The 14,276-nt window shown below is 38.4% G+C and overlaps 1 protein-coding gene across 2 annotated transcripts in view; it reads left to right on the top strand.

The window, feature by feature from the left end:
* Nucleotides 1-1,720: 1,720 nt before the first annotated feature.
* Nucleotides 1,721-14,276, top strand: part of elna (elastin a) — a 50,802-nt gene continuing 38,246 nt past the window's right edge. For both annotated transcript variants that reach the window (XM_077566506.1, XM_077566507.1), the window contains exons 1-3: nt 1,721-1,964; nt 11,980-12,039; nt 12,768-12,821. In XM_077566506.1, the coding sequence (XP_077422632.1) occupies nt 1,889-1,964; nt 11,980-12,039; nt 12,768-12,821 (190 nt within the window). In that variant the 5' untranslated portion in view covers nt 1,721-1,888. The remainder of the gene's footprint in view (nt 1,965-11,979; nt 12,040-12,767; nt 12,822-14,276) is intronic.

Raw genomic sequence — 14,276 nt, 5'->3', positions numbered from 1 at the left:
GAAATCATTTGTCGAGCTAACCCCCCAATTCCAACCCATAATGCTGCGTGTCAAGCAGGGAGGCAAATGGATCCCATTTTTATAGTCTTTGGTCTGACCCGGCCAGGGATTGAACCCACAACCTCCCTGTCTCAGGGGAGATACACTACCACTAGGCCACTAAGATGGTCACACCTGGAGACCTATATAGACACACATTTCCATTTTTAAACACTATATTATTCATATATTATATTGTAATCACTTATAATGATTAATAAATACATTTAGAATACAATAAATTGATACAATAAATATATTTCCAAGTGCTTTCTACTGTAACCAATTTCATTGGTTTTTTGACTAACCCAAAAAAATGGCCTGTAACCACCCAGAATGGTCAATGTCTGACCAATCTATTGATTAATCAAGCCAATATGAGATTAAGCTACTAGATTGGTAGTTTTTTTCACCAATCCATTTTTAGAGTGAAGGCGACAATTTTACGTGCTTCATTTTTGGCTCCAATGGCTCGGCTTGCCTGCTTTTTCATTTAACTCAGCCGAAATGCAACGCTAGGTAAGAAATGTGTTACTTTTTTCATTTTACCATGGTGTTTATTAAATATTGCGCACAAGTAATACACAAAAAGAAAACTAATACTGAAACTAACTCAAATTAAGCATTTTTTAAATAATATAAACTAACAGAAATGCCCTAAAAACTCATTAAAACTAACTAAATTGAAAAAAACTAAACTCAAAATGAAAATAAAAACTAACTAAAATGAAAATTCCAAAACTATAATAACCCTGATCCAGAGAAATGTAGATGAGCCCTAACGGTGTTTCCGTAAATTTCCATACCACAATTTGAGAGACAACGCCCTCTGGTGCCGAGATGTGATGCGTGACCAACCACATTTTCCTTAAAAGAAATCAAGAGTGTAAAATGTGGGGATGATAGGCTACCTTTTTCCTCTAGCCATCCAACTGCCCAAATCATTCCCTTGGTTGATCTCGTCAATATTGGTGGCTTGTGATCCACACGCAGGTCGTCATGTTCTGGCATCACATTGCACACTGTGCTTTAGTAATGATTCACAGGCACAATGTGTTTATGCTCTGCTCTGTTGTCAGACAGTCTCTCGAGTCCTTTAAATATCACAATGGACTAAAGCTCTGCTGCTTCAACTTATGATTCTTGTTACCAGACTGACAGTTGCCATTACTTTCGGAAACTGACTCAGGATTACAGCATAAGACAGGCAGGTTGGTGTTTCATTCATTTGGCATTCTTATCTGTGTTTGAATCCAATAGTGTCCTCACTACCTCCACGACAGTTTTTCACATGTGCACTGCCAGTCACTGTGCCCCTCTGATTGCTGCGTCCTCGTGCCGAAGGTGACTTCATAATAATTGTATATTTAGTTACTTTTCCCTAGTAACAAATAATAACACGACAAATCAAATCGGCTGAAAATGTAAAGCCCTTTCGAGAGGTAATTGTCAGGCGGTGTGGGTCGCTGCTCCTCAGTCTTGTAGCTGACGCTCTCAGATAAGTATGCTTTGTATCCAAGCAAGTGTTTGGCAAATAGTTCAATTCCTTCTTGATGGGGGACTTTCTCTCTCCCACAAAATGTGTCTCTATCCCTCTCCCCCCCCTCCACCCCCCTGTCCTTGCTGGCAACAGCACTAGTACTGCTGGCAAGAGTGACCAGAATAAAAACAGCAACAACAGACAGGGAGGAGGGAAAAAAGCAAAGTGATCCATTGAAACTGAGCTATTGCCGTCTTTGAATCCCGTATCGTTCTCCTTTTTTCCCTCACCACTGCTCAACTTGTGTTAATTAGGTAGCGGAGAATAAAACCAGCTCATCTGGAGAGGGGTGGTGCATTTGGGAGCGAGATGGCTAACGGAAAGGTTCGGCTGCTCCTCCATGGACTCTTCCTCGTAGCAGCGATTCAGCCCACTCTGCAAGGAGGTAAGCATGTGTCACAGGTCAATGGAACTCTTAGCTGCACTGTGTAAGAGCAGGTGCAAAGCTTGTGAGGTTTGCCCTTTTTTTTAATATAGGGAGCACGTTTTAATTCTGCTTTTAGGAGAAAAATAACTTTTCATTTTTCAATGACATTCCCAAATTATTTAGTTGTTTCTTCATTCTAATTTAAATCCATGCAATTATGATCATATTCAGCATTTATCAACATTAATAACGTTTTTTTTTTTTTGGAGTGTGTCTTATGTTCTGTATACTTGAATCCCAGGGTAGTTGTGAAACCAAACCTCCGTTGAGGAACGCATTCTTGTTAATACTTCATTCTTGGCAGGGCATCCATATACACAATTCTAATAAGTTGGAGATGGAGGTCAGTGGTTTCCTGGCCTTGTCTTTGCTTTAATAGGCATGCTAAACACAATAAAACATCAATCATTTACAGATTGTTGCGATTAACATTTTGTTACATACAAAACTGACCACATTTCACATATTCTTATTTCATTCCCTCCATTTCGGAGCAAGGTGTAACAAGTTAGTGTGTCTATAAAAGTGTGTGTTCATCTCAAAGTATGCTCTCTGATAACAAGAGTGCTGAATGAATTCCAAGCAAAGAACTTTGACAACAATCCAAAACTCTGTCTCACCACTCTAATAAAGAAATTATCTCTGCATGCTTGCAACGTTTGTCACACTGTTTACTTCAAGCATGCTAGGTGAATTACTGTAGGATCCATCCAAAGAAGTGTCATCCTGAGTTAAGATGTCTTAGATTTTGTATAAAGCAGATTAATCCAAACCTAGTAAATTTCCTGCCAAACGTTCCCATTTCAAATTGCAACTTAATACTCTTTGACTCTACAGTATGATGTAACTACACCTGTACCTGAGCATAATATTATGTACACTTGCATAATGAAATGAGTTATTTCAAAATATTTTTTAGAACAAGATAGGAATGTTGTTTTGATTTAACATTATATTTATGAGTGTGGTTAAAGTTTGCACTGTACACTTGCACTGCATCATACAGATAGGCAGGGCTGGACTGGCCATCTAGCATCCTGGGCAGATACCCGGTGGGCCAATGTCATTTGGGGCAGATACCCGGTGGGCCAATGTCATTTGGGGCAGATGTGATGCTATTCAATTATTATTTTCCTCCTTTTTACCCCGGGAGACCAGCCCACAATTTAGAAGGAGCAGCCCATTCATCCATTTACAATATAGAGAGTAAATTGAACCAATAAACATCAGTGGTAGCCAAGTGTGATCAGGAATCAGGCTGGGCCCGAGGGCCTAAGTCAAAATGCCAGGGCCGATTATTTGTGCCAGTCCAGTTCTGCAGATAGGTGATTTTGGAAATGTAAACTAAAATTTAGAATACCGTTTTATTTTTTTATTGTTATTGCAGTCTACGGTGAAATTGGTATACTGTCCCACATAAATAATAAACATTGTTGACAGTGTCAATCGAAACGAACCATCCATCCATTCATTTTTGGTACAGCTTATCCTGCTCAGGGTCACACGGAGCTCGAACCTATCCCACCTGATATTGGCAAAATGGATTGGTCATCAGTTAATTACAGCGCACATAGCCACACACAAGTCCGGTGACATCATCAGTGAGTCAAAACCAATCATTATCTTATTTAAAGCTGAATTACTCTTGTATTGGATCTCATTTGATTGAGCAGGTGTACTTAAAAGGCTCAGGTTCAAACAAAATTTCACCACATGCTCACAAATAGAAAGACGTCTGGCTGCTATCTCTTACTTCTTTTCGTACTCTCTCTATCGCAACTAGCAGCTGTCTCATTGACTGTTTTATCACCAATTTGATGTTAAACAGGAGCAACAGCTGCTCCACATGCTGGTCATATATGCAATACTTTCTTCAGCAGTCTTCTTGTTTAAACCCACGTTTTCGCTATAAACTAAACACCATTGTGGGTATTCACCTCAGACATACACATATGCAGACAGTGTATGTAGACCATGTGTGTAGTTATAACACGTGGGCGAGACAATGTGTCCTTGGTGGACTCCAATCCAGATGGACACAGGAAGGATATGAGCGTCCGTATTGACAGCTTGAATCTACCAAGTCTACCGAGAATCAATTGAATGTAAAAACCACCACAAAGTAAATACATGCCTTTTTAAAGGCTTCATTTCAAGAACCGTTTGACTTTACGGCTTATCTGTTTCAGACAGAGAAAGACATTGTGCGTGCATGCCTTTCCTCCCACTCTCACTCAGGCTGTGAGTTTACTTTTCATCCCTTTTTACACTACTCTGATTTACTTGAGCTTTCTGTCTGTGTCAGCCCACCACAGAAAAACAGTCACATCGCATCCAAACTAGGTACACAAGAGTCCAAACCAAACCGTATTGCACTTGTTTTATGAGTATTCACTCAAATGTCATATTTCGGCATCTGTTTTGAGCTGGATGTTTTTCACTCATCTCAGTGGAGGTATGACGCATGTGCCAAGAAAGGAACCATTAAATTTGGAGCTCATCAATCATCAGGCATTTTTCACACAGAATTATGGTGGTCCCTCCCTTTCCCAACAGGATTGTAAGGATTATCTGGAATCATAGCTTCCTTGACGGAGATTTGCGCTCTCTTAATGCTTGTCCTCATCCTTTTTGGGTCCTAGTGGCATTTTAGATGTAGAGAGATTAAATTGTTAGCCTCTAAAAGAAAGTCAGTCATCCATATACAGTATCTTTTCCTGTAAGTTTTCAGCACAGGTTTCTCATCGCACTGTGTAGCAGCATTATTATTTAAATCTACCCATAACATCATATGACTGTAAAACCAACTCCATCTGTATGTGCACTAAAAGTAATGGAAGGGAAAAAAATCACAGAGCCTAGTCCTAGGGTCAAGTATCTATGAATAACATGAACATTATTAGCACTCCAATGGACTCGTTTCATGTGCTCACTTGCACTTGCTTGAATTATGATCGAGCGAAAGGCACGTCTGAATGTTTTCCGTCGACAAGTGTAAATGATTTATGTTCCCCGGGGAAAGGACTGGGAAAGGATTTGTTAATAAATATGTCCACTTTCTTGTTAGAAAACCATATGGTGAGACTGAAGACAGTATTTGTTTGCATCATAAATACAAAGTATCAGATAGATTTGGCAAGACAATTGAAAAACCTGCCAACAAAGTTTTTTTTTAACATGTATACCGGTAATCATTCCTGTCGAGTCTTCAACAGAAAGTTGAAATATTTACACAGATTCCATGAAACTGAAGAAAAGAAAAGCCACTAGGGGTCATTTTAAACCATGGAAGCAATAATTATATTTTGCTTTTCATTGCAGCATTCTCATGATAAAGTATGTGTCTACAGTAAAGTATTCCATTATTATTATTCCTACATCAATGTTGACAATCCTAACCAATCGTTGGACATGTGCAAACATCATGATCTAAACCTTCAATCTTTAGAGCATAAAATGGAGTTAAGGGCCATACTGAAAAGGAAAAAAAGTACGATTTAGAGAAAAAAAAAGAAGTTAATTTGGTAGTATCATCAAATGTTTGTCAAAACGCCCTGTTATATATTCTAACACACCTCAAAAAGAGATGATTCCATCGTATATGATTATTTTTGTTATGTGGTTGGGTAGGGTTGAGTAAACAAGTGCTGGAAAAAAAAAAAAAGGCACATTTCTTGACTTAAAAACGTAATTTTCGTGTCAGGACAATATATATATATATATATATATATATATATATATATATATATATATATATATATATATATATATATATATATATATATATATATATATATATATATATATACACACACACAATGGCATGGGATCAAAATTCACAACCTCTGGTTTGGGAGACAATCACTCTACCGCTAAGCCATGCCACCCCGTCAGTATGCATTCCATGGATTGAGGGCGTATTCTATAACACGCCCCCCACCGTGTCTAAATTTGGTCACAAAAAGTGGTCTAAATAGGAGTGCAGTTGTTGTGATTAAACCAAAAGAAAGAAAACTCACTACGAGCAAACTAACAAGACCACGAGGAACCACTCAGCAAGACGCAGGTGGCTGAGAGAGTTGATTAGTAGACACAAGTGATGGGGCTGATGAGAACAGGTGGACGCAAAACCCTAACGAGACAGACAAAACAAGACAATAACATGAAACAAAACAAAAATAAAAATACATATACAAATATATATACTATTAGCGGTATTGGCGTTAAAAGAACTAAATTAACTCAAGATTTTAAATTTTATCAATTAATTAAAGTAAATACAAAGCACTTTTAAAAATATATATTTTTGTACTTGCATATAATACCATTTATCGGTTATACATTTCAAGATACATTGAATTGTTTTGGCTTTAAGAAACCAGATTTTCGACAATTTAGAACACAAATAATTTACAACATTATTGGCAAAGGAATTCCTTAAAACAGCAAAAAGTGACATTTATCTTTGAGGTCGTCATCAAAATGTCATGGGTGAACATGCCACTCCTCCACGCTGTTATGCATAAATCAGTTGTGTTTTTGGGTGTAATCCATCAGAAAAATACACAAATGAGGACACTTAATAAAAAAAAATCAGTCAACTGTCAACACATTTAGTGGGGACAAACTACAGTTTCGTGCCCATTTAATAATAGACGCATGCTTGCCACAATTCAGTGGACTAAAGGGAAAAATGGGAGTTTGGTGACTTCACTATCCTAATTGCATTTGGGCTAGTTTCTCACTACTGGAAGTTACTTTGGCCCGTTTAAACCAATCAATGGAGATTTACGGTACAGCCTTGCAGTCCAAAAATGTGAGGGATTCCAACATTAGCTCAGGACTTCTGGTTGATTCCCAAATCTTGATTCCCAAGGTCAGCAGTGCTTCAGGCTTTATTGATAGAGACTTGTGAATCCACATCTCAATCCAATTATGGCTCGCGTGAGAGGTGACCACAAGTTATTGGATTCAAGTGATGCACTGGGATCACAGTGCTCATCAGGTCCACTGTGCAATCAGAGAAACCATCATCAGAGATCACGATACAGGTTTCTCTCTCCTGCCTTCTCGTGCTGCATTTACAAAGGCATTTCAGTTTGATGACGTTTAGTGGCTCTGTGACTTCACTCCTGTGGCCAGGAGCCTGCTTTAAAGCCTTCACCGGTTTGGCTTCGTCATTGTGAAAGAACTGTTATGAACATTTATGTCTGCCTGGCTCTAGTTCTGTACTGGGTAAGTCCTGGTAGATTTGACAATTTTATCCAGAGCATTCAGTTTTACATTAAAGCTAATGTCCTCTGGCTGAAGTCTCGACAGCAGTAGCCAGAAGTCATTAACATTTTGGCAACTAGATTTTCTTACCACCATGACTACTGTGAAAGGTGTTGCAGGGTTCAGGCCGGTGGTTTGGATTTAGCTGTTTTTATGGCGCTTTATAGTTTCTAGTTATAGTGTCTGGGCCTGGGTATAAAACATATATATTAACTTTGAAAATTGGCTTTTTATTTATTTATTTTACAGCAGACATACATAATAGAATTACACCCATGTACTAAAATGCTTATAGGCTAGTCACGAATCTTTGCTGATTGTGTTGAGAGAAGTTACAAAAATATCATTCAAAAGCATTCTAAATGATAGAAAACAATGTCATTTGCGCATTCCACTTGCTCCAAGTCATTTCACATGTTTGGTTCTGATCAATTCAACCATGGCTTATTCTTTTGTCATGTCCAAGTATGAAACAGTAATGATTAAATTCCCACATTTAGCTTTCCAATCAGTGGAGGCATTACACAACAAGGTTCAAGTGAGACAGTTCAGATTTTGTATGGCCCAGTTCAGATGTGAGTAATGGCAATGTGCTCATAAAAAAACGCATGAAATTGTATATCCTCTGATCCAAATCAGGTCTCATTTCTATGTGGATAAAAATCTGATTTAAAAAAAAAAAAACTAATTAAGAACAATCAGATATCTGCCAATGTGAGCATTGTGTAAGCAAAGACGAGATCGGATATGCCTGATCATTACAAGCTGGACATCATTGAAAAGACACATAACACAAATCTACCCAAAGAACACAGCCACGGAAAATCTAAATTACAGCAAATCTCGGTGGTGCATAGACCATTAAATAGGGTCGACTTCAGCATCCATTTCTAATGTTAAGTTACTTTTGTGCTATTGTTACCCAATGTTGCCTTTTTCTGTAGATGGTTGTTTCTGCTTTTTTTACTAAATGTAAGCACAGTGATAATATATTACAGAAGTTGCTTACTTACTTTTTATTTTTATTTTTATTTATTTTTTTACACATATGTACAGTATGTAGTTCAAGTTCAGGGTGTGAGTACTTTTGACCAATCTGCATAAAAAGTAAAAGAAACATGACACTCAGTGGAACTTCAAAAGTCAGACATGATCTGCTCATGTTTGCTGGTCACTTGTCAATTTATTTAAATGGAATTTCGGTCAAATTATAAAATGTAATAAATACCTTTGGGATGTTGAATGTATTAAGTGGGTCCATTGCAGCTACTAAATTGGGATTGGATACTAAGACCTAAAGTGTAAACGCAGGCTTAAAGCCAACACACCCGATCACCTGAACGCCACTGACGTCTGCTTTTCCAGTGCATAGCTCACGCTGATGATCTGTCAGAATGTAGGGTCAGATTAGGAGTGCCACGATAAGATGAGTGCGTACATTTTTTCAACATTACGTTCCTCACACTGTCACCCCTCCTCATCCAGCAAGCAGTGGAAGGAGTGACAAGATAGTAGGACAGGACAGTTGTCACATGTTTGATAATGTAAGGGTGCCAGGATCCGCACAGTTTTTTTGACCATGCTGTTGATCTGCTTTGACAGATTTACTGTGAACACTGTCCAAAACGGGTACTTTTGGAGCTAAAACATTGCAGAGACTAGAGCAAGTGTCCTGTGTTTTCCTAATGACGTGGACCTGCGGCTTACTGATTATGCACGGTTTTGGCCAGAACAAATAAAAAGAATGCTGTTATTAACTTTTGTGAGGTCGGCCGTGTAAGCAATGTGCATGTGTTTTCTCAAGTTTTTTAAGCAACATGCAAACTGTTCCATCACCTCTTGAGCTATTTAATACATGAGCAGTTATTGCACAACCGCAGCACATGGTGGTGGAAATAGCCCATTACTCACTAGTTTGTTTTTTAAATGAAGCAAAAAGTGCGCTCTTAGAGGTCACAAAGAGCAATTGTGAAAACTGTCATTAACATGAGAGGCGCTGCGGAAAAAAAATGTCATTGCCATGTTGATTCAGAAACAAAGAAAGTTGTGACTTACAATTTCCTAACCCTTTTGCTAGTCAGTATGTAGACCCAATATGTAGCTGATATGTCAAGTAGAACATTAAATTCTCAGTTAGAATAAAAAATAAATAAATAAATAAATAATTATAAATGAATGTATCCCAGCTATCTTTAGGCTTGATCTCGGGTACATCCGAGTTTGATTGCCAGTCAGTCACATGACATATATAGACAATAACCCTCCATGCTCACAATTTAGAGCCTTATATTAACTTAGTATGCATGTTAGTAGTACACAAGAAGAAATTTGTTGTTGTGAGTGTGCGTGCATCATTCGGTGAAACGATCATTGCCACCTAGACACTGTTGTACAGTCTGCTTGTTGTCTGTAATTTTTCATCCCTGAAGTAACAATTTATATTCGTTTTCAATAGTTCATCTTAAAACAATACAATTATCAAACAACCCCTGAACTACAAGTACTTAGCCTCATAACATATTTCCCTAAAAGCCTCACCAAAATTTTTAGGTCAACATGGCCCAAAAGCATATGAGTAATACAAACAGCCCTTACAACTCTCCAATAACTTCCAGATAAGATCACCAGTAGGAATTTTGTCTTAAGTGGTCAAATTGTTTTCCCTCAACATTATTCATTTAAGCAAAAAATAAGGTTCAAAGGTAACTGCTGGATAATTCCTGAACAATGCAACTGTGCAAGAGCGTTGTGAGGAAATAAATCAAATACAATCTGACCCAAATTAAGTCACACGGTGTTAGACGGTGGACTTGATGCCCTCTGCTAAAATGGCAAAGTAGCCCACAACTGGGCGAAATCTGGGACATACGCATTCCCTTTTGCCTCTCGGGCAAAGCCCAGACAGGAAATCCTTCTGATTGTGTGACGACGGAACAACCTCTCCACCCTGTTTGGGTGGTACCTGCACCTGACACGTCTGTCATAGTGGCAGTGGCACTCACTCACACACTAAAGACGCACGCACACACACAAAACATTTCCCAAACTTTACATACACCTGCATAATCTAGATTAGCGATAGACCGATGTTTTTCCTGGGCCGATACCAATAAGTAGTCAAGGAGGCTGATAACAGATGTTTATATATATATATATATACATATGTGTTTGCTGAACAATTTTTAATATTTGCAAAATATTGGATTCAAATTATTATTTTTTTAAACCTTAGTCAATAGACATTTTTTTAACAAAACGTTCAGTGACATCCCGGGGTCATTAGCATTTCTTAAAAAGTTCAATAAAAATGTAAACAAGTAAATTGCTCCCTATTGTTTATTATCGACAATTAATAAAGTTTTCCAGAATTTCATTGTCATTGAGGTTTACTGTTGTAGTTTCCACTACTTTAAACTGAACATTTTGATTTGTGTAGATTGCTTTTATGTGCCTATCTTGTGTGTTTTTTTTTAATAAGGTAATTTTGTTAAATTGGTCATAAAAATAGCACTTTAAAATACAACTAATTTGAACTAAATAAATTTCTCGCTCAAACTATGGAGCAAGTGTGTCCAAACTTTTGAGTGTATGGGCACTCATTTTGGCGCCCATAAGCATAACGTCAACGTCAGGTGTAACAAAGATAATCTTTTCTCATTATAATAATGTCCAATGTATGTTATCGTTTCTTCACACCGCAAACTTCTCAGTCTGCTTTTTTGTTAGGCACTTCAATAGTCGACCTCTTAAGTGTTGACATTTTTGTACTAACCACAACTGTAACAATAAAAACGAATATTGATGTTATTATGGCAGAAACATTAAATACTTCACAACGTATTAGTGAAAGCCCGCTGCGGTACCTTGGATCATGTTTACATTTTTGGATTTCTCTTCTGGCACTTTTCAGTGGCTTATGTCATACATTTTCATTTTGCTGGTTCAGACACTAATGCCTTGTAATGTTCTTGCACTCCCTCGGTGTCCATGCAGACGGAGCACAAAGCGCGGCGTTCACACACTATGCGTTAATAAACACACACAAACGCCTTTGACATGTGCTTTTAATTAATTGGCCTCCTTGCGCATGTAAAGGACCATTAAACAAAATCACTGTGTTCCCCGCTGTACAATTCTCTCCATTGTGTTGTGTTTGTGGTGATACAAACCAGCTTTCTTCCTCACAACATATACTGTAACATTGTAACATGGGGCTGAGCTCACCAGTCCCTTTGGATTTTGTCCTCAGCTGTCCCATAATAAAGGAAGTCCTTTTTTTCTCATTCTCCCATTCTTTTATTCCTGTTGTTGTTCCCTGACCCTCAAAGGATTTAGATGAAAAAGGAGGCCAGGGGTGCTGCAGGTGGGGGGTTCGGGGGTTGACTTTGGAACTCTCTGAAATGACTCTAAATGAAAACTCAAATGTTCTCCTGAACTTTGTCTCATTTTGATACAAACGTTTTTATCTTGATCTTCACAGGAGCTGTTCATTTTCAGTGTAAGCCTGCCACAGTCATGACCTGAGATAAACTTCATTTTAATGGATCAAAAATGATAAACATGTTTGGGAATGTGTGGATATTAAATGGGGTCATTGAATGGTCATAAGATACTGTTACCAGCTTTACAATGAAAACGTTCATCTAACTTTTAGGGTAATATCAAAAATGACCTTTTGCTCTCCTACTGTGTGTTGCAGGCGTGTATTTACCACCTGGTGCAGGGATAGGCACTGGAGCAGGGACTGGATTCTATCCAGGTAACAAAGGCTCCCAATTCTGCTGGGATCGTTAAGAATAATAAACTTCACCAGCCACATTTCATTGCAGCTCAACCATGCTGCCGCAAATCAGACATTTTAGTACGCTGACGCATACATATTAAAAATAATAAAGCATGAAAGTGAACCCGAACTTCAACTAAATCTAATGAAGAAATATATTTTAATGGTAATGATTTGGCAATGTTAGATATGATCCCGCAAAGCCACAAAAACTAATTTCCCCCCTCTCATGATATAGCGTTTATAATTAAACTATACAAGACAAGTACACTTCAAGGACTTATAACATACAGTATGTTTGTATACTTGCCATTCTTTATATTTTGCACTACGCAATAATAAAAGCTATATGGATGCACAAGCTTTGAACCATATAGCATTTTTCATTCTGGAGCAGTGCAAACATTTTTGCTTGCCTGCATGTTAGTGAGGTAAGCATTCTACTTCCTGATTCATGGAGAGTAACGTAAGATCTAATGTAATGTGATGCATCAACAAAAACTGTCAAATACAACTCCAGTAATTTAAACTATACAAACATCACTATGCAATCTATGTAAACAGACAGTAGACATACAAGTATATGGGAGTACAGTAAAGAAAGTATAAAGTTGAGTCACGAGTAGCGTGTAAGAAATGTATGTTATCATGACATGTACTGTAAGACACACCATAACTCAAATGTATGTATTTGATTTAAAAAGGGTCTACGGGAGGGGTGCCCGCCGGCGCCGGCTATAAACCAGCTAAAGCAGCAGGTGAGTGTAGTAAGACATTACATTGATGCTTTTTCCCCACTAGAAATTGGATGTGATTTGGTTTCATACAAGAGAGGCTAAGGGTTCTCGCAAGAGTTTTTGTGTATTACATGACTAATTTATGGTTGTGAGGAAGTAAAGAGGAAGTCAAGTCAATCTTTTTCTTTATATGTTCTATGTGCCCCTGCTAGTCTAAACACGGCATTCTGATTAATATTGAGAATGTGGAATACGCATTAAGCAGCAAAATCCACCACTTTTAATCCATCTCAAGGGGCGGCCATTTTGCTACTTACTGTCAACTGAAAATGACATCACAGTTGCTTAGGGCTCAGGTAACAACCAATCACGGCTCAACTTTTTTTTGTGTTTGGTACATTTGCAAGCTGAGCCGTGATTGCGTTATAGAACATAATATTGTAAAGAATATTTTTGACTTGAGAAGCAAGTTCTATCTAAAAAGCGCCTTGAGATAATGTTGAACTGAATGAAATTACTGGCAGTTCAGTGCCCTTGTGGTTAACACTGTTGCCTCAAAAGTAGAACGTTTTGGGTATCAATCTGTGAATGTGAATTCCATAGAAATCAAATTTGAAAATACTGTGATTGTGCTGTCCTTTTTTCCACCTTTGAATGTGTTATAATGCCAACATTTGGCCGTCATTGTATTGTAGTAAGAACACATATACAGACATAAAAAATATATGAATATACAAATCTGTGGGTGCCAAAACGCAAATATGCTGGGGTCGACTGTACAACGGCAGCACGGTGGCTGACTGGTTAGCATGTCCGCCTCCCAGTGCAGAGGACGTGAGATCGAGTCCGGGCTTCGGCCTTCCTGGGTGGAGTTTGCATGTTCTCCCCGTGCTAGCGTGGGTTTTCACCGGGTACTCCGGTTTCCTCCCACATTCCAAAGACATGCATGGCAGGTTAATTGAACACTCCAAATTGTCCATAGGTGTGATTGTGAGTATGGTTGTTCGTCTCTGTGTGCCCTGCGATTGGCTGGCAACCAGTTCAGGGTGTACCCCGCCTACTGCCCGAAGCCAGCTGGGATAGGCTCCAGCACCCCCGCGACCCTAGTGAGGAAAAGCGGTCAAGAAAATGGATGGATGGATGGATGGACTGTACAACATTCAATCGAACAGATGTGATGAGAAAAAGCACATTCATATCGAAACAATGGATGGATTTCTGTTTGGAAGTTCCATTTTCGACCAAAACTCAGCTTCAATTACCTCAACTGTGGAGAAACCAATTGTGATCCAGTGTCATGTCACTACAAGCAGAAAACAAATATTTTTTGAAAGGATATTGTGATAGAACTGAACAATGGCGCAACCACTGCTGTCAAACCTGATTAATCAAGCCATGCAGTATGCGCATTTTTCTATTTAAAAAAAAATGAAAACGTGATGACACACAATGATGTTGTCAGCAATGCTCATCACA

The sequence above is a fragment of the Vanacampus margaritifer genome, chromosome 5 (assembly GCF_051991255.1).
Source record: "Vanacampus margaritifer isolate UIUO_Vmar chromosome 5, RoL_Vmar_1.0, whole genome shotgun sequence".
NCBI classification, from domain to species: Eukaryota; Metazoa; Chordata; class Actinopteri; order Syngnathiformes; family Syngnathidae; genus Vanacampus; species Vanacampus margaritifer.
The sequence above is the reverse complement of the archived record's forward strand: the minus strand, read 5'-3'. Positions and strand labels throughout refer to the sequence as shown.